The sequence below is a fragment of the Suricata suricatta genome, chromosome 11, assembly GCF_006229205.1.
Source record: "Suricata suricatta isolate VVHF042 chromosome 11, meerkat_22Aug2017_6uvM2_HiC, whole genome shotgun sequence".
In the NCBI taxonomy this organism is placed as follows: domain Eukaryota; kingdom Metazoa; phylum Chordata; class Mammalia; order Carnivora; family Herpestidae; genus Suricata; species Suricata suricatta.
In genome coordinates this window covers 9395557-9422999 of record NC_043710.1, presented here as the reverse complement: position 1 = coordinate 9422999, position 27443 = coordinate 9395557, and the positions used below count along the sequence as shown (strand labels likewise).

Sequence of the window (27443 nt, the reverse complement as noted above, 5' to 3'; positions counted from 1 at the left end):
GAGCTCCGGCCGCCCCCGCTCCCCACCCAGGCCCAGTCCTCGCCCCCAGGCTAGGCCCGCCCCGCTCCCTCCCCACAGACTCGGCCCGGCGCCCTCGGCCTCCTCCCTCAAAGGCCCGCGCCTCCCTCCGCCCGCCGACTCCGGCGGCCCCAAACTCAACCGACCCCCTCCCAGTTTCAGCGCCGGCCCCGAGCCCTCTTCCGGCCCAGCCGGCCCCCAGCCGCGCGCCCCCGTTACCGGGAATATGGCGGCGGCGGCGGCGAGTCCGGACTAGGCCCGAAGCGCGCGAACCGCTCTCGGTCCCAGGTCCCGCCCCCCCGCCGCTGGCGTCACACGCATAGCCACTTCCGCCATACGCAGGGACTCATCTTCCGGCCCAGGGCCTCGGAGCAGAAGCCCACAGCGCAGGCGTCCGGAAGTTCCCGGAAGTGGCCTGGCCAGAGGCGTCCGGTGCGGGTCGGGAAGGATGGCGATGGCCACCATGTTCCCGAGTCTGGCACGGGTGAGGAGAGTGGAGGTTTTAGGGTGCTGGGCAGGCCGTAGTGGGGACTGAGTCTCGTCTTCCAACGCAGTCATGGAGACTGCCAGGAGCCTCCAGCTGCCTGATTGCCCAGGGCAAGGGCAGACCCAAGGGGAGATCCGTCACAGCAGCTCTTTTCAGAGCTCACTGTGTGCCTGTCTCCTGCGACACCCATTTCAGATTTCACCTGTTCTTCCGGTGGAACTGGCTGCACCGCCCCTGTGTGCCGCTTCTCTCTGTTCTTAAGTCTCTGTTCTTATGTCTTCTCTAATACCTGTTAGGATTTCACATTGTAAATTTTTTTACACGTAGGCTTTTCCGACTGTAAACTTCTCTCTACTTTTGTTATTGCATCTCATAATTCTTGGTATGTTGGGTTTTCGTTTGTCTCAAGATCTTTCCGAATTCCCCTTTTGATTTCTTCTTGGACCCGTTAGAACTATTCGTGACCTAGAGTGTGTTAATTGTAACATATTTGTGAACTTTACAGTTTTCCTTCTGTTATGGAACTGTAGTTTTAGTTCATTGTGGTCAGAAAAGATACGTTGTGTCACTCTAATCTTTTTTAATTTGGTAAGACCTGTTTTGCAACCTAACGGGATCTTGATCTATCTTGGAGAATATTCTCCGTGTGCTTGCAAGGAATGTGTTCTGCTGGAGTGTTCCGTATATGTCCGTTTAGGTCCGTTTGATCCATAGTGTTGTTCAGGTCTTCTGTTTACTTATTGATCTTCTGCCTAGATGTTCTATCCATTACTGAAATCTATTTTTATTGTGTTGCTGTTTATTTTCTTTCTTCAGTTCTGTCAATGTTTGCTTCACCTGTTTGGGTGCTCCCATGTTGGCTGCATGTATATTTATGATTGTTACAGATTCATGGAGCATTGACCCTTTTATCATTATATAACGTCCCTTATCTTTTGTGACAGTTTTTGACTTAAAGCCTACTTTGACTGACATAAGTAGCGCCATCTTTGCTCTTCGGTTACCATTTGCCCAGGTTATCTTTTTTTCATCTTTTCACTTTGAGCCTGTGTATTCTTACATCTAAAAGGAGTCTGTTAACAGTTTATAGTTGGATCCTGGTTTTTAATCCACCTAGCCACTCTAGTGTTTTGTTTGGAGAGTTTAGTTCATTTACATATAATTACTGATCGAGAAAGTACTCTTACCCCTCCAGCTTTACGTTATTGATGTGATTTCATATTTTTATATCGTGTATCCATTAGCATAGTTTAGGGTTATTTTTATGTTTTTCTCTTAACTTCTCCACTAGCATTAAAAGTGATTTATGTACCATTGTTACAATATTACAATATTCTGTATTTGTCATATTTATCTTTACCGGTGATCTTTATGCTTTTGTATTCTTTTGTGTTGCTCTCTATCATCCTTTGGGTCCTTTGGGCTTCTTGAATTTGGACGTCCGAACTTCCCCAAATTTGGCAAGTTTCTGGCCATTTCTTTGTGTTAATTTGTACACCCGATAGGTGGCTCGCACTGACAACTCCAAGATCAGTAGTCACGTGCTCCACTGACTGGGCCAGCGTGCCACCCCGGGCCATTTCTCTAAACGAGCTTTCTGTTTCTTTGTCTTTTCTCCGGTACCCCATAACCTTTTTGTTGGTTTGCCTGATGATGTCCCATAAGTCCCTTAGGAATATTTCACTCTTTTTCATTCTTTTTTTTTTTTCTTTCTCTGATTGGGAAGTTTCAAATCACCGTCTTTGAGATCACTGATTCTTTCTTCCACTTGATCGAGTCTGCTAGTTAATTCCTGTAGCGAAATTTTTTCATTTGGTTATTGTATTCTTTAGCCCCAAAATTTGTTTGGTTCTATTTAATATTTCTCTCTGTTGATATTGTCATTCTGTTCATGCATTGTTTTCCAGAGCAAATTGCACATCTTGATGACAGTTGTTTTGAATTCTTTGTCAGGTATTTCATACGCCTCTATTTCTTTAGGGTTGGCCTCTAGAGATTTATTTTGTTTCTTTGATTGGGTCACGTTTTCCTGTTTCTTGGTGTCCCTTGCAAATTTATGTTGGATCCAAGCTTTTGAAAAAGCAGTCCACTCTCCCAGTCTTTTTAGACTGGCTTTGTACAAGCAAGACCTTCAGCAGTCAGCCTGGCTACAGATTCTGAGAGCTTCTCGAACATTTCTGTGTGGATATATTTTCTCTAGGTTTGTGCATATAAATTCTCTATTGGCAGGGTTTGCTGACTTCTTGTTTCAGGAGCCTCTTACCTGATTTCTGGATTTCTCGTAAAGGGAATTGGTCCACATATCATTAGGGAGTGGCTGTCTCCGTGGGAGAAGCGGGGGGTGGGGGGGGTGCTTCCTGTTCCACCATCGGGCTGGCGTCACTACCTTCACATTGCAGCTTGATAGGTTTTACCCTGCTCTAGATTGGGAGCCTTCTGGGGATTAGGGACCACGCCATCACCGTGTGCTCACATTCTAACACAGGCAAGTGGCTAAAATACATGCCACCCCATTAAGAATGTTAAGGGAATACAAAGGAAGGAGAAGATACTTCCGCTGGAGAATTTCTGGAAAGGTACTCGTTAAGAACACGTGTGCAGTGAGGGCTGGGTCCTACTCCTCACTGCAGTCACTGTTTGGGTGACCTTGGTAAGTTATTTGACCTCTTGCAGCCTCAGCTTCCTAAGCTATAAAGTGGGGACGGTATCCACACAACTTCTTAAGGACTAAATGAGATTGAATGAGCTTCGCAGCTACAAAGTATTGAGCGAATGACAGCGATGGCAGCCCTTCTAAAGATGTTTGTGCTTTATTTCAGATGCTTGCTCTGTCAAGGCGTCACCTAGCGTCACCCTCGCTCAGCACACCACCATTCAGCCGTTTCTACAGAGGCGACAGCCCAACAGATTCCCAAAAAGACATGATCGAAATCCCTTTGCCTCCGTGGCAAGAGCGGACTGATGAATCCATAGAAACCAAAAGAGCCCGGCTACTCTATGAGAGCAGAAAGAGGGGAATGTTGGAAAACTGTATTCTGCTTAGGTAGGGAAGTACGAGTCTTGCCGTCACTTCTCGCGTACTGGAGACCGCCTTTTCAACTTCCTTCTCTCTCTTTCTCGTTTTTAGCCTCTTTGCCAAAGAATACCTGCACCGCATGACAGAGAGACAGCTGAACCTGTATGACCGCCTGATTAATGAGCCCAGCAATGACTGGGATATTTACTACTGGGCCACAGGTACTGGGCATGATAAGCAAGCAGCATGATGTGGGAAATAGGATGACTTCCGCTGATTTGTGTCCGGAATCGCATCCATTTTCATTCATTCATGTGATAGACACTCACGTTTTTCAAAGTGTGCGAAATTGTTTTATTACTGAAAGTGCATTTGCAAGCAATAGAAGCATGTCTAAGCAGCAAGGAGGTTAGTGGAACGGTGTGGAGAGTGGCAGAGTTCTAGAAGAACTGGGCTGGGAATGGTGTGGAACGGCAGCTCTAAAAGGCTGCGTGGTAAGAATTCTTCAGTAGTGTCACTCCGGCGCTGCCTTTGGGAAGAACAGTTCTCCCTGTGTAGAGTGAGGGTTAGTTTTGACTGTGAGTGAAAAACAAAACAAATCCCAAACAATAGCATAAGCAACTCAGAACTGTAATTCTGTGTCATGACAAAAGTGCAGAGGCAGGCATTCCATTCAGAAATCATGAGGTCCAGATGCCTCGTGATTTGCTGCTCCTTCATCCTCAGCATGAGCTGGCTGCCTCATGGTCAAAGCTGGTTGCTGAGGCTCTGTCCCGTCCGTGGTCCGGCCAGGAGTAAACATACAGAAGTGTGCACCCGACGCTTTGTGATTCCTTCTCAGGAAATTATACACCACGGTTCCACTTATGTTCCATTAGCCACGGTTTAGTCACGTGGCGACACCTCATCATAATGAGAAAACGGTCCAGTCCATGTGTCCAGCTAGCTTGGGGGTTCTGTTATCAAGGGAAGACGGGAGGATGGATATTTGGGGACATCTTGTCATTTCTGTTACGCTCTGGGTCATCAGTTTTTGTGTTTCCAGTAATGTTTGAGCCACAAAATAGAAACCATCCTATAGGTTCCACATATAAAGTGTGATGGTACAGAGTCTGGAGGCTTAGGTGGCCCACAAGGTGTAAACCACGTGTTGGCCCTGAGTATTGTTGAGTAAAGTTGTATCGTGTGGGTGTGCCGCAGTGTGTCTGTCCATTGACCAGTTGAGGGACATCATGGTGTTTCCAGCTTGAGGTGATTATGAATAAAGCCACTATAAACATTTGCATACAGCTTCGTGCAGAAGTAGGTTTTAGTTTTTCTTGGGTAATTACCAAGGAGAGGGTTAATGAGTCCTATTGTAAGTCTATGTTTGTGGCAGACTTTTTCTATAATGAGTTTGCCGTACAGTCTCTGGCAGACATTCCCTCCTGCCCTTGGGCCCTGCAGACTGCCTCGGACAATAGGTAAACAATTGAGTGTGGCTACGATACAATAAAACTGTATTGACAGGCACGGAACCTTGGGTTTCATATCATTTTCATGTGTCATGAAATAGCCTTCTGACTGTTCCTCAACCATTTAAAAGTCATTCTTCACCCATAGGCCATAGTTTGCTGACTCCTGTGTCAAGTGAAAGGGGCCAGGGTCACAGTACTGAATGATTCCATCTATATGATATACTGAGAAAGGCAGAACCGTAGGGGCAGATCCTTACGGGCATTTGGTATTGCCAGGGTTTTGTTATTGTTTGTAGCCACTCTAAGGAATATGCAGTGATATTCACTGTAGTGAATTGGCATTTACTGATAACTAAGGATGGTGAGGCTCTTTTTTTTCAGTGCTTATTGCCATTGATATATCTTTGCTGATATGTCTCTTCAAATCTTACCCCACCTTTGTGTTTTTTCTTAATTGGGCTTATTTTCTAATTCAATTTTGAGTTGTTCTATATGTCAGATTCAAGACCTTTATCAGACACGTATCTTGTAAATTTCTTTCTACTTATCCATGGCTTGTCTTTTTATTTTCTTAACATTATCTTTCAAGAGCAGTTGTGTTTTTTTTAATGTTTATTTGTATTTGAGAGAGAGAGGGAGTCCCAGAGTCTGAGCTGTCAGCACAGAGCCCAACTTGGGGCTCAAACTCATGAACTGCGAGATCATGACCCGAGCTGAGGCTTAACCCACCGAGCCACCCGGGAGCGCCGCAAAGAGCAGTTTTTAATTTTGGTGATAATACGATGTTTTGTTCGGTGATTTAGTGGATTGTGCTTTTGATACTGTGTCTAAAAACTCCACCTGATTCAAAATCATGGATTTTCTCTGTTTTCTTCTAGGAATTTTATAGGTTTAGAATCACCTGTTCAATTTCTCTAAGAAAAAAAAAAACAACAAATCCTATTTGGATTTTGATTGGAGTTGTGTTAAATCAACAGATCAGTTTGGGAAAAGTTTTTTTTAGCAATTAGAATCGTCTAATCTATGAATATGCTGCATCTCCATTGTTGCATAAAAGATTACCCCAAAACTTACTGACTTAAACACACCTTTATTATCTCATCGTTGCTGTGGGCCTGGAAGCCAGGCGTGGCTTAGCTGGGTCCCCTGCTTTATTCACAAGGTTACGGTCCAGGGGCTTTCTTCTGGAGGCTCCCCTGGGGGAGGGCCGCTTCAAGTTCTCTCTGCTGTTGGCAGAACCAAGTTCCTCCAGGCTCCCCACCTGCTGGCTGTTGCCTGGAGGCTGCCTTCTGTCCGTTGTCACCAGCGCCTCTCCCACTTGGCAGCTTGCATCTCTGGAGCCTGCCAGCTGAGAAGGCGACAGAGGAGTCCCGCTAGGAAGACGGAAGTCTCAGTGTTTTGTAACATAGTCACAGAAATGACTTTCTGTTATCCTCGCCGCCTTCTATTGGTTCGAATCAAATCATTAGGTCCAGCCCAGGGTGGGGGTGGGGCTCACACAAGGGCTTGATACTGGGAGGTGGACCTCAGTGAGTGCCATACTGGAAGTCTGACTGCTACAGTCCGTGTTTTGTAGTTTCCAGCATGTTTCAGACATGTTTTGTTGGATTTCATGTATTTTGGTGCTGTTATAAATGGCACTGTAGGAAAAGTTTCCACTTTCCCATTGTTGGTGGAATGCAGGACTAGGACAGATTTTTGTATCCTGTGACCTTGCTAGGCTCACTCAGAGCTAGGAGCTATTTTGTAGATTCTTTGGGATTTTCCATGTAGACAGCTGTGTCATCTGTGAACAGGGATGGTTTTCTTTCTTCTTTTCCAACCTGTATTGTATATGCCTTTTGTATCTTTAATTTGCTTTATTGCCCTGTCTGGGGTGTCTGGTATGACGCTGAGTAGCAGCGGCGAGAGCAGGTGGCCTTGCTGTGTTCCCACTGTCAGGCAGGAGGTGCTCAGTCTCTCACCATCAAGTACAATGTTAGCTGGAGGCGCCTGGGGGGCTCAGGCGGTTAAGTGTCCAACTTCGTCTCAGGTCATGATCTCATTGCTCATGAGTTCGAGCTCCGCATCGGCTCTCTGCTGTTAGCACATAGCCTGCTTCAGATCCTCTTTACCCACTTCTCTCTCTGCTCTTCCCTGTCTTGTGTAGGGTGTGTGTGTGCAGGCGCGCGTGCATGTGCACACACTCTCAAAAATAAACATTTAAAAAATGATATAAATAAAACGTTAGCTTTAGGTCAGTTGTAAATGCTTTTTATCAGATTGAGAAAATTTCCTTCTGGTTCTGGTATATTGAGTGGTTTTTCATAGATAGATACGGAATTTTGTCAGGTGCTTTCTAGGCATTTCTATAGAAATGATCATTTTTGGGTCATGATTTTTTTTCCCTTTAGTCTATTGGTAAGATGAATTTTTGATTGATTGACTTTTAGATACTGAACCAACCTTGCATTCCTGTGATTAAACACCACCTGGTCTTGATAGGTATTTGATTTGCAAATATTTTGAAGATATTTGTATCTGTCTTCACGAGGGTATTGGTGTGTAGTTTTCGTGTAACACCATCTGGTTTTGATCAGGGTCACGCTGGCTTCGTAAAATGAGTTGTGCAGTGCTCTCCTCTTCCATTTCCTGGAGGAGTGTTTAGAATTGGTATTATTTCTGCCTTAAACGTTTGGTTGAATATGCTAGGGAAGCCATCTGGATCTGAGGTTTTCTCCGTTGGAAGTTTTTAACTGTAAAGTCTAATGTTTTTTGTTTTTTGTTTTTTATACTAGCTACGGAACGATTCCAGTTACCGTTTCTCCCTCGACAAGATTTGTTAGTCTGTGTGTCTTTAAGAAATTTGCCCATATCACATGGGCTGTGAAATCGAAGTTGATAGTATTCCCTTTTTCTTTGAATATCTGAAGAGCCATAGTGAGGTCCTTCCTTTATTTTTAATGTTGGTGATTGGTGGTGTGTTTTTTTCCTTGATCAGTCTGGCTAAAAGTTTATCAATTTTATTTATTTTTTCAGAGAGCCAGCTTTGATTCATTGATTTTTCTCTCTTTTTTTTCTAATTCCATTGATTTCAGCTCCTTATTATTTCCTTTTTTCTGCTTGTGTTGGGCTTAATTTGCTCTCATTTTTTAGTTTCTTAAGGGGGAGGTTGAGTTCACTGATTTGAGACCTCCTTTTTTACTGTATGCATTTAATGCTGCGAATTTCCCTCTAAGCACTGCTCTAGCTTCATGTTGCCACTGTGGATGTCTTAAGTGTTTTCATTTGCATTCAGTTCAAAATATTTTCTGATTTGCCTTCTGACTTCCTCTTTGATCCATGAGTTGTTGAGAAGTTTCATTTAAAATATTTCCAGATGTTTCTCAGTTATTTAATCCATTATGACCACAGAATGTATGTTACATGGTTTTAGTTAAGTTTTTTGAAATTTGTTTTATACCCTGAACTGGGGTCACATGCAGTCATTTGAACATAATGTGTCTTTTGCCCCCGTGGGTGAAGTGTGCCGTAACGTCAGCTAGGTCAGCTTGGGTGAAGCTGTTCGTCATGTCCCTGTCTCCTGATGGGTTTTCTCCGTACATCTTCTGTAAACTAATCAAAGAGCATAAAAATCTCCAATCGTAATTGCGGATTTCTGTTAACTCCTTTCAGTTCTCACAGTTTTTCCTTCATGTATTTTTTCTTTAATTTTTTAACATTTATTTATTTTTGAGAGACACAGAGAGACAGATCATGAGCAGGGGAGGGGCAGAGAGAGAGGGAGACACAGAATCCGAAGCAGGCTCCAGGCTCTGAGCTGTCAGCACAGAGCCCGACACGGGGCTTGAACCCACAAACTGTGAGATCATGACCTGAGCTGAAGTTGGACGTTCAACCAACTGAGCCACCCAGGGGCCCCACCCTTCATGTATTTTGAAGCTGTGTGGTGTGGAAATATGGACTCTTTTACCATTATATAATGTCTCTCTCTCTTTTTAAGTTTGTTTATTCTGAGAGGGAGAGCACGAAAAAACCACACGTGATTAGGTTTAACCATCTGGGTAATTTCCCTGTCCTGAGGCCAGCCGCGCTGTGTGACACAGCCTGATCATGGTAGTGAGGACCGTTGTGCTCACAGTCCTGAACATTGTGCAGGGCCTGTACACCAGGGGGTGGGAAATTCTGAGGGCCAACTTAGACGTCCGCCTCCCATGCCTTTCTTTTACTTCGAACCTATCTTTGTCTTTATACTTTTTTTAAAAAATTTATTTATTTAAGTGATCTCTACACCCAACGTGGGGCTTGGACTCACGAACCTGAGATCAAGAGCCACATACTCTACCAGCCAGCCAGCCAGGTGCCCCATATTGTTGTCTTTATATTTCATTTATATCTTATAGGTAGCACATGTAGTCTCTTTTTTATTCAATTAAAAAAAATTTTTTTAATGTTTTATTTATTCTTGAGAGAGAGAGGGACAGAGCACAAACAGGCAGGGCAGAGCAAGAGAGGGACACAGAATCTGAAGCAGGCCCCAGGCTCTGAGCTGACGCGGGGCTCGAACTCACAAGCTGTGAGCTTGTGACGTGAGCCAAAGTCGGATGCTTTACTGACTGAGCCACCCAGGCTCACAGACATAAGATTGTGTTCAATCTTATGGTCTCTGTCTTTCCATCGGTGTGTTTTGGCCATTTATATATCACTAAGGAGCAGTGTGGTTGAATTAAAATCCACCAGCTTTATTTCCTGCTTTTTCTGTTTGTTTTTCCTTTCCTCCATTTCCATGGTTTTCTTTCTTTTTTTTTTTTGAGCATTTAAAATTTCATATGACCTCCATTGTCGGTTTATTATTCATACCTCTTGTTATAATTTTTTTAGTGATTGCTGTAGGGTTTACAATATACATCCTCAATCACAGTCTCCCTTCAAGTAATCTTATACTGAATCATGTGTGATGTAAGAACTTTACAGTAACATACTCCCAAATCCTCCCTCCCATCTTTTGTGATGCTGTAAGCCTACACTACGTTTTTCCTGTTTCTCTTTAGATGGTTATCTTTCAAGCAGTTTAAAATAAAAGGATACATTATATTTTACATTTGCATATAGATGATTATAATTTTGTGCATATTGTATATATAACAATGCATCAAATATATCTTATATTTACCTTTGTTTTAGTGCTCTCCGGAGACGTTCACTTCTTTGCATAGATCCATGTTTCTTTTTTTTTTAATTTTTTTTATGTTTTTTATTTATTTTTGAGAGACAGAGAAAGCGCGAGCAGGGGAAGGTCAGAGAGAGAAGGAGACACAGAATCTGAAGCAGGCTCCAGGCTCTGAGCTAGCTGTCAGCACAGAGCCCGACGTGGGGCTCAAACCCATGAACATGAGATCATGACCTGAGCCGAAGCCAGACACTTAACCGACTGAGCCACCCAGGCACCCCTAGATCCATGTTTCTATCTGGTATCATAGTCCTTCTGCCTAAAGAACTTCTTTTAATATTTCTTGTAGTGCAGGTCTGCTATTATGAATTTGCTCTGCTTTTGTCATTTTTAAAGGATACTTTCACTGGGTATAGAATTATAGGTTCATGGTATTTTCTTTCAGCCCCTTACAGGGGCACATTTTGTTTGCTGGTCTGTTAGTGCACAGGATTGAGTCAGTCTGCTCAGGAGCTGAGCTGGGTTTGGGTTTGTTTTGATTACCTTCACTGTAGCATTAGCTTCAGATTCTGGGTCCTGTCTTCTGGTTTGCATAGTTTCTGACAAGAGGTCTGCTGTGTCCTTATTCCTTCATACGCAGTGTGTCCTTTCTTCCTGAATGTTTTCAGCATTTCCTATTTGGTTTTAAGCTGCTTGGACACGACGTGTCTTCATGTTTGTTTCTGGGATTTTCCTGCTTGGGTTCTCTGGGAATGTTGGATCCCATTACACTATTTAATATTACTCCACAGCTTTTGGATTCTGTTTTGTGTCTTTTTCTCTGTTTTCTTTTTTTTTTTTTTTTTAATATTTATTTAATCTCTATACCCAACATGGGGCTTGAACTCACAACCCTGGGATCAAGAGTCGCTTGCTCTTCCAACTGAGCTGGCCAGGCACCCCAGCTCTTTTCTTTTTATGTATCAGGTTGAGGACTTTTTATTGGGTAATGTTGATTGATTGGGTCTTCCACTTCTCCAAGTGTTGAATCTCTTGTTGAGCCTGTTGAGGTCAGTCTGCTTGTTTACTACTGTGTTTTTATTTTTAACATTAACATTTGACTTCTACAGTTTCCAGCTCTCTGCTGGAGTTGCTTATCTGTTCCTACATTTTGTCTACTTTTTCTACTAGAGAGTAACATATTGGTTACTTTAAATTCCCTCATAGTTCTAACATCTGGGTCATCCCTGAGTTTTTCTGGTGATCGCTCTGTCCCTTCACAGTGCGTTGCGTGTTTCCTCTTTTGTGTGCATGCATGTCTCATAATTTTTTATTGGATGTTGGACATTATGAGTAAGACGTGAAGACTGAAGTAGGTAGTATTTATGCCTAGAAAAGGGCTTACTTCCCCTAGGCTATTTGTATGGGGATCAAGTCAGTCTAGTCAGGATTTAAGCTCCCTTAGATTCTGTCTTGGTTTTGGTTTTAGTTTTTTAAATAGGCTCCATGCCCAGTGTGGAGCCCAGCGCAGGGCTTGAACTCATAACCCTCAGACTAAGACCTGAGCTGAGATCAAGGGTCTGACACTTAACTCGGAGCGCCTGCGTGGCTCAGTCAGTTAAGCATCCGAATTCGGCTTAGGTCATGACCTCACAGGTTCTGAGTTTGAACCCCACATCAGGCTCTGTGCTGACAGCTCAGAGCCTAGAGCCTGCTTTGGATTCTGTGTCTCCCTCTCTCTGGCCCTCTCCTGCTCACGCTCTCTCAAAAATAAATAAATGTTTAAAAAAAGGAATCTGACACTTAACCTGACTGAACCACCCAGATACTCCTAAATTCTGTCAGTTCCCTTCGCTGCACCACAAGCCTCTGTTGCTACCATGTCGTTAAGAGTCGGGGCTGAGTTTCCAGAGGTATTTCTCAGGGTTCCCTTTTTCCCCTCAAAGGGAATCTCTCCACACTCTTCCTTCCCCAGCACATTCCTGTGGAGCCTCCTTGGTGCCTCCCTCTCTGGGGGCAAGGCAGGTGGGAGGGCCTTCACTATTATCCTGGTTCACCTTCAGTCCCTGGGGCCCTGGGCTCCCCGGGGCTGGCCTTTCTAGATTTTTTTTTTCCTTTTATCTTCTTACCCGCTGTAGGAGCCTGGATTTGAAGACCTATCCCAATCTCTACGGCTCTGATTCTTTAGAGGAGAAGGGCTGCGCCGGGCTGGTGCTGGGTTTGCAGTGTGGACGGCTCCCCTCCTCCCGACCCACAGCACCGGGGGAGGCGCGCTCCAGCCCCCTGCTTGCAACCTGTCCTTGTCCGGGGGGACCTCCGGAGGGTGGAGAACAGCCTGGAGGGCGTGGGCTCCCCTGGTGTCTGGGGCCAGCCCACACTTGGCTTGTGGCAGTTTTTAAAAACCTTCGCCTGACTCCTCCTCCCTGTCCATAGGGTGTCCGGTGTCTCCTTCCTACACGTGTCCCGGGCGAGCAGGTGCCCCCGCGCAGTTCCTCCTTTGAGGGGCTTCCTTCCCCTTACATGTCATCCTACTAGGTTGCCCGGTGACCTCCGGTCTCTGACGACCTCGCAGAAAGTCATGCTCTGTGTGTTTTATCCGCTTCGTTGCCAGGATGAGTGCCGTGTTCTTTGGGGGGAAGCCTGGATCCCTGGAACTTCATTTTCATTGCCACAGAAAACAGATGCCGGGTCCGTTGGATGCCGGACTCTGCGCTGAGTGAGGGGGAAGTGGGCATCCGTGAGGCATTCTCTCCCCCAGCATTGCGGTCCTGACAGGAAGGTCATCCTCCAGCACGTTACCCAGGCTCTCCCAGTGGGAGGCTCGGCTTGCGATTTGAACCTTAAGTGAGCATCTCAAGGTGGAGAGAGGGGTTGGCGGTGAACGCAGTTATGGGGATTCCCTCGTACGCTCGCTCCCAAGACAACCGTCTTGTGTCTCAGCCCTCGATGCTGTCGTCTGTCCACTCAAGCCCAGGTCTCCAGGTTTGCGTCCATGTTCCGCGCCCCAAGTAGCCTTATGATGAAATCCTTTTGGCTTTAGTTCGTGGAACTGCTAGCTCGTCATGTACAGCTGAGGATCGGTGCCTCCAGAGATGCATAGGCTCGAAGGGGATCGACGATGCCCAGAGAGCAAGAGGATACCAAGTGCAGAGCAAAACAGTGCGGCTGACGCTGCACAGCCAGGGGTCCGCAGATGTGTTCATAAAGGACCAGACGGCGCATACTTTTGTCTGGCGGCCAGGTGGTCTCCACTGCAGCTCCTCAGCGCTGCCCAGGCGTTCCAGAACAGCCATGGACGGTGTGTAAGAAGGGGGGGCAGCTGTCAGAATAGAGCCCGTCCAAGTACAGGCCGCCGCCGTTGGCCGACTCCTGGGGGGCCGCCGTGTGTGCTCAGAGGGAGGACGGAGACCATCCGTGTAGCTGCTGGTTCTTTGCCGAGGCTAGAGTTTCCGGTTTCAAGGTCCCCGCGCTGGAGTATCAGCTGACCTTCTTCCTGTCTGTTCTTCTCCTGCAGAAGCAAAACCAGCCCCAGAAATCTTTGAAAACGAAGTCATGGCCATGCTCAGAGACTTTGCCAAGAACAAAAACAAAGAGCAGAGACTGCGCGCCCCAGATCTTGAATACCTCTTCGAAAAGCCGCGTTGAGTTGCACATCACTGCCCACCACAGGGGCTCCGTCCCCGGACCCTCACTTAGAATAGGCAGTGGCCTTGACTCCCCGCTTCTCCTTAGCCCACCCAGCCCGCTTGTCTTGCCTCAAACGATGGACCCATCTCAGGATGTGTACACATTCAGTTGGACCCACTCTAACATTTTCGTTCAGGTTTTAAGCCCCAGAAGTGGGTGTCGGTGTGGCCGACGCTCAGGTCCGTGGTTCTGGCTGCTGTCCCCGGAGGCAGGCCTCTGCCACAGGAGGGCACTGGAGGGAAGCGAACCTGCTCGCTCAGTGCTTCAGCCGGGAGGCGTGCGTGCTCCGTGTGGCGAGGCGGCCGGGGCTGCGTTCAAGTGAAATTCCCCCTTTGCCCCGGCGCAGTCCTTTCTTCCAGGGAAGCAGATCCAGGCCCCTGGAGCCGAATCTTTCGAAGGCACCGTGGGCAGAATGCGGCAGCAGGCGGGCACGCGTGGGCACACTGCCTAAGACTCGACTTCCTCCTCATCACGTTTTCTCTCCAGCGTTTGCTCTGTAAACCAAAAGGTCATTAAATATTAAAGAATCATTCACAGGAAAATCAGTCTCTCCAGCCCTCGCGCTATGATTTTAACCCGTAGTCATTTGTCTCTAGGGCGTTACAGAGTCCGGACCCCGGGTTTTACTTCCATGTAGCCCCATGGCAGACTTCTATTCCTACGGTCTTGCCAATTTTTGTCGTTGGCAAATGAACAACAGGTGAGGAATAGCACCTTTGAGTGGATTAGTGGGAAGGACTGAGGTCTGGGCCGGAAGACTTCCTCGTGGCTAGCAGTGGTCTCACTGGAGGGGCTCTGCCCGCAGAACTGTGATCCAGTCAGAGCCGGAGGCACCCGCACTGGGCCAGGACCTCCTGAAGGCGTGGCCCTCAAGAAGGGGGGGCCAGAATGGATAAGCACGCGGCCGGTGACAGGAAGTGCAGGCCCGCGGCATTGGGAAGGAGGGAAGAAAAGGAGTCTTTCCTTACGTGACCTCGTGAAAGTCTCACCGTGCACCTATGGAAAAGTGGTGTCATGCTCGTTCTGTAGATGAGAAGGAGGGCTCAGAGAATCATTTGTCCAAGGTCAAGGAGCTATTCATTCATAATTCAGAGTCTCCTTTGGGGCACCTGGGTGGCTCAGTCGGTTAAGCATCTGACTTCAGCTCAGGTCATGATCTTGGGGTTCATGAGTGAGAGCCCCATGTTGGGCTCTGTGCTGACAGTGCAGAGCCTGCTTGGGATCCTCTCTCTGTCTCTCTTTCTCTCTCTCTGCCCCTCCTCCACTCACACTTTCTCTCAAAAAAAAAAAAGGTAGGATGATTTCTTTTTAAAAAAGAAATTGCACAGTCTCCTTTAGTTCAGTCAGCTTCCAAAGCGTGTGAGTGTTGTTCTAGAGCACTCTGCCTTACAGGTGGGAACTTAGGGGAAATTCATGCTTTGAAGAGCTAGGGAAGGAAACGGTCATTCTGAGACACGTACCTGTGTGTCACGAAGGGGCAGGAAGCTGCTAGATGCTTCCCCAAGTAAGCACTGGCTACCAGCATGGCTCGTGTGGGTGAGGCAGCAGTGGAGGCACCGGTTTCAAGGTCAGATCCTGGTTTTGCTGCTCCCTTGCTAGATGAGTGAATTGGCCTGAGCCTCTGTTTCCTCATCTGTAAAATGGGGGTGATGACTCCTGATGCCGACCAACCGGGAGTTTCAGATGAGAAGAGAAAGCTCGTGGGGCACCTGTGTGGCTTGGTTGAGCATCTGACTTCAGCCCAGGTTGCAGTCTCAGGGTTTGTGAGTTTGAGCCCTGCCTCGGGCTCTCTGCTGTCAGTGCAGAGCCCCTTTGCATCCTCTGTCACCCTCTCTGCCCCTCCTCCCCCACTCACACTTCCTCAAAAATAAAAAAGTGAGAAGAGAAAAAGCTCATAAAGCTCTAACATTACCCCCCCCCCCCGCCCCCCCGCTCCCCAGCACACTGAGATCTCAGTAGATGCGAGGTGTCAGTGCTTGGTCGTGGGCTCCTGAGGCCTGGGAGTTACAAGCTCTCTCCTAACACAGATCCCCTGGCACGTCCCTGAGGTCACCAGGGCTCGTGGTAGGAAAGCCGGCGCGCCGTCTTCTCGGCCAGTGAAGACAGAACCCCGGGGGACGAGAAGCGCTCTCCCCTAAGCAAGGAGTAAGAGTGGCCGGTGGGAGGCAGAAGCAGGGCCAGTGACCAGGCGTCCCCTGGCCACCCTTGGGCCTCTTGGTGAGTGCGGGGAGGGCGTTAGGTGGAGTCTGTATAAGCAGGTGTGATCTAAGCAGGTGTGAGAAGTGCACACGAACTGGGCAGTAACTTACTCGTCCCTTCTGGACGCTTATGCAACCCACCCCACCAGCCTCGTAGGCAGTTTGGGCTCTTTTCCCCAGGGGTTTGATCTCTCCTCCCCTGATTTTGTCTCATTGAGTGTTCAGCTCTTGCCACTTTCGCCCCGGAACTGCCTGCTTCTGAAAGTTTTCCTCCTGGGCTGCTGGCCTGTGTCCTCTCTGGAAAGGAAGGATCTTGCTCACTTCAGCTGCCTAGGGTCAGACCCAGGGGTGCTATGTAAACAGTTTTCCCTTTAATGAGCATTAACTAAAACTAGGCCGGCCACAGTGCATTTTTAAAAAATTAATAAACAGCAAGGGCCCACGGCCCCCAAGGACCTGTGATGAGCAGGAGCCGGACCCGTTGCTCTTGGTCTGACACCTCGGTGCTCAGTGACCTCATTCCGAGCCTGAGCCGAGCAGATGAGCGTCTGGCCCGGCCCTGACCCATCTGAAGCGGCCTCGTGAGTCCTGCCACACAGGCTGCCGTGTGACTCGTCACGTTGCGTCATTGAGGCCATTCGCTTCCCATTCTTTCCTCTCTTAATCATCTTAAGCCCTTGGAAGGCACAAGCCCAGCACCTTCAGCCCAGCTCTGTGCCTTGGAGCGGAGCCATTAGGGTCACCGTGGAGGTACCTCTTGCTGGCGTTGGGCACTGCCAGAGGTCTGACTTGTAGCCCCAGCCAGTGTGGCCCAGACACTTACCTGCCTCCTGTTTTGAAACATCCCCAGGGAAGAGATTGCACTGGCAGAGCTTAGAGTCCCATTATCCTCCAGCCTGTCTGTCACCGCCGCTGTGGCAAGATGGAGAGAGGGGTCCACGGCACAGAAGCTAGATGGCCTTGCCCGGCCAGCGGGTCCAGGAGACCTCTGAGCTGATAGGCCCCCATCCACACAGCCTCACGTGTCCGACAGGGTGGGCTCGCCATCCTGCGGCTGTCACGGGTGATGCCGACCAGCCTCCAGTTAAGCCACCTGTCGGCCAGCCCTTCAGTTTCCCAGGGAGCCCGCTGGGAGGGAGGGAGGAAGGTGCAGAATCCTCCCCAGTTGGGGAAAATGGCCTCTGTGGGACAGGTGGCCTGGGGCAAGGGCTGCTCTTTCAGCTTTAAGAACCATGTGTCTGTGAGCAGTCTGACATTTTAAGGTGAGCTATAGAAAAGTGGACGCTTTCTAGGATAACAGGCGTGAACGGAGAAGAGCTGCAAAGAAATCTACCCCCTCGGAAACGGTAACCACAGAAGAGGAGCAAGGCTTTGCTGGGTCCCAGGTCTTGCCTGAATCCAGATACCCCCTACCGGAGCAGAGCATGCTTCTGTAAAAAGGACACTGTGAGCACACCTTACGTAACTACACGGGTAGCATGTAGTTTTAAAGCAAATTGTGACATTAAGGGGTGTGTTCTCTTTGCCAGTGGATTTCAGGTTAGTGAGTATTAAATGAAATGTACACATTCGGCGATGCCCTGGAGCGTGTTTAGGGCAGAGAGAGCAGGGTGGATGCTTGGGAGTTAGACCTCAGTAAGCATCCTGGATCTCACCTTGGTGAGCCAAGTGGGCCCGGGGACCAAGAGCCCCACCCCCAGCACCCACACTGGCTGGGGAAAACGGAAAGGAAAGGAACCTCCGGAAACGTGGGGGGCTGGGGAGAAGGACCAAATGGGGTCATGCACGTAAGGCGCTTAGCACAGTACCAGGCACCTTGGCAGCTCTCCGTAGTCATGGCAACAGCGCTGTGTGCTAATGGCAGGCCCAGCCTGCTAAGGGGATCACGTGGAAGCCACCACTGAATGCCACCATGGGAATAGGAGACAGGTACAGTGATCACTCCCCTTCCACAGATGAGACCGGTGAGGCGGGCCAAGACGAGGCCACTTGCTGGAGGTCGCAGCTGGGAAGAGGTAGAACAAGCAGTTGAAGGCAGGCCTTGGGCACCATGTGCTCCACTGCCTCCAAACAGAATGCCAAGGCCAGTACCCCTCTGCCACGGACTGCTCGTCCTGGGTCTCGCCTTGGTCCGTGGAGGACCGCTGGGCCGACTTTGCAGAGACCGTCCCTTGGTTCCTGGGCCCTGGCTCTTGCAGAAATGACTCATGGCCTTGGCTGCTCCAGCCTTAACCACCTGCGCCCTCTAAGCGTGACAGGTGCCTTCTCCAGATGATGGCTTGGAGAGATGACACTTCTGGGTTTGGGGGATCGCCAGAGGGCGAGGCTCAGACTCTGCCCTGGTTTCAAGGCTTTTGCCCTTACCTCAAGCAGCAGGGAAGAGGGGTGGAGCTTTCTGGATCTCCCTGTCACTCTCTGTCCTTTTCCTCCACACGGAGGCTGGCCCTGAGAGTGGGATGTGGCTGGCAGGGAAGGCCCCGAGAATCCCGTTCCAGGGACCGGGAGGAGCTGCCCCACCCCCACCCGCACTGGCTCCCTAGCTCCTGGGGACACCAGGCCCCTTGTGAGGGGGACCCTCACCGCCCTGCTTCTTCCCATGCCTCCCACCCCCACAGCAGGGGCCCGCAGAGGTGAGAGGTTCTTGTGGCTGCTGCACTAGATGGTGTGTTTCCAGCCCAAGTAGAAAGAGGCAGCTAGTTTGGTCCTTTAAAAAGGAGTGATGCCCAGAAATTAATCTGAAAGACACGCTGGAATGGCCTTCCCTACAGTACGCGTTAGCAAAATGTTTGGTAAAGCGATCGCCTGCTCTAACTTTAGGAGAAGCCCATGTGCCTTCCAAGCTGACAACCCATGGAAAAGAGGTTGGAAAGCCAAAAGCTAGTCCTCTCTGTTGGCCGCTTTTGTGTGCATTTGGTGAGGATTCACGAGGAAGAGATGAGCTCAGGAAAGAATGACCCTGTGTTCAAGAAGTAAGGAAAGGACATGGAATCCAGAGATCCAGGGCCTTCCAGAGTTGATTAATCTTCTATAGCTTAAGTAGAAAAAGATGAGATCTAAGAAAAATTGGGGGCAACAAAAGCCAGTAATACTTTCCCCTTGGATAAAGTGACTCAGGACAGAACCAGGCAAGGGCATGCCTCTCATTCATTATTCTGAGTAGCCCCAAGATAGTCATTGAGGAGAGAAGGAACAGACCTGGGGTGAAGCAGCAAAACAAGTTAGGTTCTAGAATTGTCTAGGAACAGAGTGCACAAAACTGACCAGAAGCAAACGGGTTGGAAGCCAGCTAAGTCTGTGAAGGGTTGTATTGTCCATGCAGCCACAAGCTGGGTCTCCCCACCCCTCACACAATAAAAGTCCTGGGGGCGCCTGGGTGGCTCAGTTGGTTATGTGTCTGATGTCGCTCAGGTCTTGGGCTCATGGTTGATGAGTTGAAGACCGAATCACGCTCTGTGCTGACCTGCAGACCTCTCAGACCCTGCGTGAGATTCTCTCTCTCCCTCCCTCTCTGCCCCTCCCCTGCTCACTCTTTCTTTCTCTCTCAAAGTAAGTAAATAAACTTAAAAAAATGTCCTCGACAGTTTTGGGGCACCTGGGTGGCTCAGTTGGTTAAGCATCCATCTCCTGGTTTTGGCTCAGGTCATGATCTCTCCATGAGATCGAGCCCTGTGTCAGGCTCTGTACTGACAGCATGGAGCCTGCTTGGGATGCTCTCTCTCCCTCTCTCTCTCTCTCTCTGTCTCTGAAAATAAATAAACATTAAAAAAATGTTCTTTATGAAAAAGTCTTTGAGGCACCTGGCTGGCTCAGTCAGTGAAGCATGTGACTTTTTTAAATGTTTGTTTATTTTGAGAGAGAGAGAGTATGAGTGGGGAGGGGGCAGAGAAAGAGAGAGAGAGAGAGAGAGAGAACCCCAAGCAGGCTCTGCACTGTCAGGGCACGAGCCCAACTTGGGGCTTGAACTCACAAACCGTGAGACCCGTCCTCATCGTGCAATCCTGGGAGCACTCCTCTTTTCTCGCAATACCTCCTCTGGCTATCTCACTCGCACCGGGCTGTCCGACACCAACTGAATGCGGGCAGTCCTCGAATCTGTTCCACGCCTACGCTTTCCTTTGAGCTCAGCCTGCTTAGCTAACTACCAGCTTGACTTTTCCGGGGAAGCCTCAAAAGTCCTTCAAACTCAGCATGCCCAAAAGGGCAGCAAGTTCTTCCCCATCCCTGGTCCACCCGCCCAGCCTCCCTAGCTTTCCTCCATAGTCTCTCAGTCAATGGAGCCAGTATCCGTCCAGTCGCTCAAGCTAGAAATTGTCCCAGTGCCCCCCACACCCCCGTGACATCGTCAAGTCCTATTGACTTAGTTCCGAAATAGCTCTTGAAGCCATTCACTTCCTTCTCCATCTCCAGAGCCATCACCGTGGTCAAAACTGCTCACGTCCTTCAGCTGGATGACTACCAGAGCCACCTGAGCCCCTTGAATCTGTTCTCCACCTGTGGTCCTGAAATCACTGTGTTCTGATACACTGTTCTGCTCATGACTTCCGTCTCCTTAAACTTCTCCATGGAAAACCCTAGGGGCGCCTGGGTGGCTCAGTTGGTTCAAGCATCCGGCTTCAGCTCAGGTCATGATCTCACGGTTCTGGGTTCAAGCCCCGCATTGGGCTCTGTGCTGACAGCTAGCTCAGAGCCTGAAGCCTGCTTCGGATTCTGTATCTTCCACTCTCTCTGACCCTCCACTGCTCGCACTGTCTCTCTGTCTCTCAAAAATAAATAAAAGACATAAAATATTATTAAAAAACAAAAAAGGAAAAGGAAAACCCTTAACATGACCTCCCAGGGTCCTGCATCTTGGCCCGGCTCTCTCAGTTTCTGTGCTTCAGCCTCCAGAGGGTCCTTTGGCCTCATCCTGTCCACAACCCCTCCCACCACAGGGCCTTTGCACGTAGTTCCTTCTGCCCAGAACACTCTTGCCTCCGTTCCCTTCTTCTCCCCTATCATCTTTCAGATCTCAGCTCAGGTGCCACGTCCCCCGAGGAGCTTCCCTAGCCTCTCAATTTTAAATCCATCTGGTGATTCTCTGATTAATGACTGTCTCCTCGCCAAGTTGTAAGGTCAGGGTTAGATCTATTTGTGCTCATCTTCATATCCCTAGCGCCTGCCCCACGGCTCGTCCCAGAGAAAGTGTTTCTATTTATTTAAGAAATGAGTTTTTAAAAAAACATCGATGCGTCAATCACATCGCAGAGCTCAAAGCAAGCCTTCCCAGCAGGGAGAGCCCAGGTTCTGCGGGAGTCACAGCCCTCCTGGGTACACCGCTGTGATGACATATTGTTTTCTGTCTCTAGTTCCAGTGCGTCTGTGTGCTCGTAGGATCGGTCCCCGCCTTTCTAGGTGGCCAGATGCCCTTCAACTGGGGAGAAGGGTTTTAACGAGTCAGGTTGGTCTCTCTCACTGTGGAAAGTAGAAAGTTCTTGGTTCTCTGCCCAGGTCTCCGGAAGGAAGCAAACTCCCAAACCCAGACGGGCTTCAGGAAATAGAGGCTGCGCGGAGGGGTTCTGAAACCTGGGGTGCCTGGGTCCATCTGCCACCCGCGGAGGTGTGGGCATTATTCCCAATACTTTCCCCCCGATGGCAATGTTTTCTGTCTTTCTCAGAAGCAGGGAGGTGCTGGGAGCCGCACCGGCCTTGCCGGAGGACACAGTCAAGGTGAGGAAATGGCAGAGGTTTGCACGGCTCCTGCCACTGCTACTGCTCATGTTGAAAATAAGCCTGTTGTCATTAATTAGGCCTTACAGCGTTCCAGACCAGACCGATAGTCCCCACACAGTTACCCCATGAGAAAAAACATTTTCTTGTCTCTGTATAAAAGATTTTAGATCAAAACACTATCGATGTTTGACAAAAGGCTCTTCTAATGAGCCTTGCAGACCCAACACATAGACTTGAAGGGGTTAAAAACACAAGAGTTGCATTCAAGTCTGGCCCTGAGAAAAGGAGCCTAAATTGGAGATTAGAAATAGTAGACAAGGTCAGAACATGGTCCCCTCCCAAGGTCCACATTCTACAAATATCCTCCCTTGTACTGACTTCAGTTATGAGGATGGATAAGAAAATAGAAACCCAGGTCCAAGGCCAACACACACAGGGCCCATTGTGCCCGCATCAAAGAAAGGACTTTCTCAAGCAACTTGTTAACAAGCCTTCTTTCTCTTGTGGTTAATGAGCCAAACAAAATAACTCCCAGCCTATCTATACCCAACTTGACCTGTGTTCCAATCTTAGCATTACTAACTTAAATAATACGTATGTTATCCTGTCTTCTACTAAAAACATCCTGTTATATTCTTGGTTATAAAGTTTACTTGACTTCACTGTAAGTACATTACATGATTTGCTTGTAACTTGTCAATTAAAAAACAAAGTCATTATTATTGGCAAAAACCAACCTGTGCACAGTAAGATGAGTTTGTTACTTCCTTACTCTGGGGGACTGGCGACAAGAACAGATGGGAAGGTTCTGAAACACACTTCTGTGAGACTTGTTTCTGTTCATCTTCGATGATCAAAGCCCCTTATCACTAAGAATCAGTCACTGTAAACAATTTCTATTTTCTGAGGTCACGTTATTGCTTAACCAATAAAAAAGACACCAAAGCAGAGCAGAAAGGCCTGCCTGGTGATCAGAAAGAGACTTGTGGCTCTCTCACCACTCTCTCGTGCCGACACCGTCCCTTCTTCGGGGTCCCTGGACCTGCTGGAGCTGGACTCCGGCAGGGAGGGAAGGTCTGCTCACTGGGGGCCTCCAAGCCACGCTTTCCCAGGAAGGAATCATTCTTACAACACACGTCTTTTCAGAAGAGATTTCACTATTCCATTTCTGTAAGAGGAAATGGGAACTCAGAGAGGCTTGCCTGCGGTCACCCAGCTGGGAAGCAGCAAGACGAGAGTTAAATCCCGTTTCTCTAGATCTTAGTGTGAACTTGTCCCAGACCTACCCTGTTCACTCCTCGCTTTCATGAGCCTTGCCAAACCCATGCCCATCTATACTCATACTTCCTTAAGCGGAACACCTACTTTATTTAAACACATTAATTTTGGGGGGCGCCTGGATGGCTCAGTCGGTTAAGCGTTCGACTTCGGCTCAGGTCATGATCTCAAGGCTTGTGTGTTTGAACCCCGAGTTGGGTTCTGTGCTGACAGAGCCTGGAGCCTGCTTCGGATTCTGTGTCTCCCTCTCTCTGCCCCTCCCCCGCTCTCTCATGCTGTCTCAAAAAAATAAACATTAAAAAATTTTACAAAAACAAATTAATTTTTAAAAGGAAACTACATCACAGTTGTAAATGGGAAAAAACTGTGTCAATGGTGTCACTTGCCAAAATTAACAAGGTAGCTATGAAAGATACATCGAAGTTATGGAATTTTTCTAACTTTTTATTATAAAATTTTATATATACAGCAATGTTGAAAGAGGGTTTTTTTTTTTAATGTCTATTTTCCAGAGGGTGGGGGAGGAACACAAGGAGAAGGAGACAGAGCATCCCAAGCAAGTTCCACACTGACAGCTGATGCGGGGCTCAAACTCATGAAAGTGAGATCATGACCTGAACCAAAGTTGGATGTTTAACCAGCTGAGCCTCCCAGGTGCCCTGCAATGTTGAAAGAGTCTTACGGTGAATACCAGTATATCCACCACTTAGTTCTACCATTAACTTTTTATGTACTTGATTCATTGCATATCTGCCCATAACTTTCCATCCCTCTCCATCCATTAATCCATCTACTTTTTAAAAAATATTTTTTTGAGAGACAGAGACAGTGCACAAGTGATGGAGGGGCAGCAAGAGAATGAGACACAGAATCAGAAGCAAGCTCCAGAGCCTGACATGGGGATCGAACTCACAAACGCTTAACTAACTGAGCCACTGAGGTGCCCCTAAACCATCTATTTTTTGATTCATTTCAAAGAAAATGATAGCTATCAGAATGCTTCCCCTAAATACGTCAGAATGCATGTCATGAACTAGCCATACATTTAAAGCTGTTTCCTTCAGTTGTACCATTTACACACAACGAATGCCCATATCTTAAGCGTCCACTCGCTGTATTTTGGCAGGTGCTTACACCAAGCTCCTATCAAGAAAGAGGAATTGCCATCACTCTAGAAAGTTCCCTTACGCTCTACCCTGGTCAGTCCCTGAACATACCTCCCCGCACTCCAGGCAGCCATATCTCTGATTTTTTTCCCCACCACAGTTTAGTTTTGTCTGTTCTAGAATTTCACCGAGATGGAAACATACAGTATGTACCCTTCTACGCGTGTCTGCTTTCACTCAGCGTAATGTTTCTGTCATTGCCCACATCGGTATTTGGTTCTGCTTATTGTCGAACCAAATGTATCTCCAGGAAACGACTACCACATTGATCTACCCATGCCACTGATGGACACCTGAGCTCTTTCCAGAAGTAGGGGGCTACAGGCAAATGCTTCCTTTCTCTTGGTAAATGTCTAGAGGCAGACATTGCTGGGTCAGAGGTAGGTGTATGTCTAGCTGAAAAGCAAGTGCCAGAACGTTCTCCAAAGCAGAGGAACCATTTTACACTCTCACGAACAATGTATGAGAGGCCCAGCTGCCCTATAACCTTGCCGGCATTTGGTGTCTGTCCTTCAAGATTTAGCCATTCTTCTGCATAGGTACTGACACCTCACTGTGGGGCTTTATTATTATTATTATTTTATTTTTTAAAAATGTTTATTTTGTTTATTCTTGGGAGGGTACATGCTGGGGAAGGGCAGGAGGGGGGAACAGGGGATCCCAAGAGGGCTCTGCCCTGACAGGCTGCCAGCAGTGACCCCGATGTGGGGCTCAAACCCATGAACCGCGAGATCATGACCTGAGCCAAAGTCGGACACTCAACCGACTCAGCCGCCCAGGCGCCCCGGCAATTCTCCTTTTAAACCGTGATATTAACCAGCTTCGAGAATGCCAACGGCCCGTACGTATGTAAGTGGGGAGAGCAAAACCTTTTAGCTGTCTTTTCTGATAAGTTGTTTCTTGGTTTGTCACATAAAAAATGGCCCAGGAGTGTTTGTTGTGGTGATACGTGTATAAATCCAGCGCTGGAAAGCCCACACCCGTGGTCCCCATCACTGACGAGGCCTGTTGGCCACGTGGCAGGAGGGGCACATGGCTGCGTGGTTGGTGTCCTGGCCAGCATCAGGAGGACAGCCCAGATCCCCCTGGCCACCCTTCTGTAGCTTTACCCGGAGACTAATAATAGCGAGCCGCGGTCATTGTGCGAGTTGCGCCTCTGGTCCAGCTCACTTCTAGAACTATCTTTTTTTTTTTTTTAATGCTTTATTTTTGAGAGAGAGAGAGAGAGAAAACGAGAGACAGCATGAGCGGGAAGGGTCAGAGAGAGAGAAGGAGACACAATCGGAAGCAGGCTCCAGGCTCTGAGCTAGCTGTCAGCACAGAGCCTGACGCAGGGCTCAAACCCACAAATCGTGAGATCATGACCTGAGCCGAAGCCAGACGCTTAACCAACTGAGCCACCCAGGCACCCCTTGTCCAGCTCACTTCTAGAGAAAGGTAGAAGCTCTGTGGTCATCCCGCTCTACCTGGGGGTCAGAGGTGCCGAGGAGCTGAGCCACGCACCCAAGGTGGCTCCGCAGAGTGACACATGGCGAGTAAAACCCGGCGGCCCAGTTCCACACCAGCCCTCCCAACCCCTCTGCGGTTCTGCCTTCTGGTAAGAAAGGGCTTGGCGTGCTATCTGCACTCGCTGTTCCCGTTACTCGGTAATTTCAGCTCATAAATTGTTAAAAACCTGTTGGCTCCATCCATCCTAAAGCCTCAGGGAGCCTGTCCCCTTTGGGAACCCTGTGCTGTTCCATGGGTGCCCGCTGCCTGGATCTTGCTAAGCAGCCCCTGGAAGGCCCTGTGGGGGGCGCACCTCCTCATTCCAGGCCCTCTCATTCAGCCTGAGGATGACCTCCAGGGTTCTCTGAGAGAAGCGGGAGATGTGAACAGAGAAGGGAGCCTTTCAGATCCGTGCTTTAGGAGAAGCTCTGTGGCAGGGAAAAGCATTCCAGGCAGAGGGAACTGCATGGGCAAAGGAAGGAGCTGACAGAGGGCGGGGCACGTTTGGAGAGCCTGGGAACGGCCCTTTTTTGAGGTTGGAGTGCAGTGCACCTGGCGGGTTAGAGTATGATAAATAAACCTCCAAATCGCAGTGGCTCAACAAAGCAAAGCTCATTTCTCTCGCCTGAGCCAAGTCCAGCGTGAATGGGGCAGTATCTTCAGCAGGTGACGGAGTGAGCCAGGCTCTGACTTTTCAGCAACCACATTGCTGGGGTCAGTGAGAAGGCCTGGAAGGGAGGATGGCAGATTTAAAAAAAAAAAACTGGGGTGCCTGGGTGGCTCAGTCAGTTGAGCATCTGGCTTCATTTCAGGTCATGATCTCACAGTTTGTGGGTTCGAGCCCCACATCAGGGTCTGTGCTGACAGCTCAGAGCCTGGAGCCTGTCTTCAGATTCTGTGTCTCCCTCTGTCTCTGACCATCCCCTACTAGTGATCTCTCTCACTCAAAAATAAATAAAAGAGAGAGGAAAGAGGAGAAGCTGTCAGCTTCTGACAGAGACTGATATGGGGCTCGATCTCACAAATCAGGAGATCATGACCTGAGCTGAACCCAAGAGTTAGACTCTTTGGTTTTTTAAATTTTGTTTATTTATTTTTGAAAGACAGAGAGAGAGAGAGCGTGAGCAGGGGAGGAGCAGAGAGAGAGGGAGACACAGAACCCAAAGCAGGCTCCAGGCTCTGAGCTGTCAGCACAGAGTCCGATGTGGGGCTCGAATGCATGAACCGCAAGATCATGACCTGAGCTGAAGCCGTCCACTTAGCCAACTGAGCCACCCAAGTGCCCTGAAGATTGTGTCTTTTAAGATTTTGCTTTTAAGTAATCTCTACACCCAACATGGGGCTCGAACTTACAACCCCAACATCAAGCTTGCATGGTCTACCACTGAGCCAGCCAGGTGCCCCGAGGATGGCAGATTTTCGATGTCCTGCCCAAACTTCTGAAATACCAGCATTGAAGGAGGATGTGCTTCAAGGTTAGAACGGGCTAGTCTGTGCGGAGCTAAGGAGCGGCCCCAAATTGCGGCCCCACACAGCACAGCTCTGTTTCTTGCTCTCTCTGTGTGGGTCTCAGGCCAATGGTGAGCTCGCCATGACATCTGTGTTGTCATCATTCCTGGCCTCATGCCGGGGGGGGGGGGCGGGCGGGCAGCCCCTTCTGGAACACCACAGGTCACGGTGACAGAGGTGGCTTAGGACACCAGAGACCATGGGGCTCAGACAACAGCTCTGGGGACAGCCGACCTCTGTGTGGTGACTCCGTGATCCAGCTGCTCCCATCTTGTGTCCTTTGGTCCCAACAGGGGGTCTCC

General features: G+C 48.6%; 2 protein-coding genes across 10 annotated transcripts in view; one reads left to right on the top strand and one right to left on the bottom strand.

Annotated features, from left to right (window-relative positions):
* The window catches only part of CPSF7 (cleavage and polyadenylation specific factor 7), a 23084-nt gene extending 22762 nt beyond the window's left edge, over nt 1-322 (bottom strand). For 2 of the 3 annotated variants that reach the window (XM_029956836.1, XM_029956839.1), the window contains exon 1: nt 238-322. The gene's annotated coding sequence lies outside the window, so the exon portion shown is untranslated. Of the gene's footprint in view, nt 1-164 lie in introns of all 3 variants that reach the window. The other variant, XM_029956837.1, reaches the window with a different exon arrangement.
* A 36-nt stretch (nt 323-358) lies between these two features.
* The window catches only part of SDHAF2 (succinate dehydrogenase complex assembly factor 2), a 32194-nt gene continuing 5109 nt past the window's right edge, over nt 359-27443 (top strand). Inside the window, exons 1-6 of one of the 7 annotated variants that reach the window (XM_029956845.1) lie at nt 416-502; nt 2991-3155; nt 3325-3548; nt 3633-3742; nt 13147-13404; nt 13621-14338. In XM_029956845.1, the coding sequence (XP_029812705.1) occupies nt 3325-3548; nt 3633-3742; nt 13147-13404; nt 13621-13751 (723 nt within the window). In that variant the 5' untranslated portion in view covers nt 416-502; nt 2991-3155 and the 3' untranslated portion in view covers nt 13752-14338. Of the gene's footprint in view, nt 503-2990; nt 3156-3324; nt 3549-3632; nt 3743-13146; nt 13405-13620; nt 14339-21645; nt 21698-27443 lie in introns of those variants that run through there. The other 6 variants (XM_029956844.1, XM_029956849.1, XM_029956848.1 and 3 more) reach the window with 6 other exon arrangements.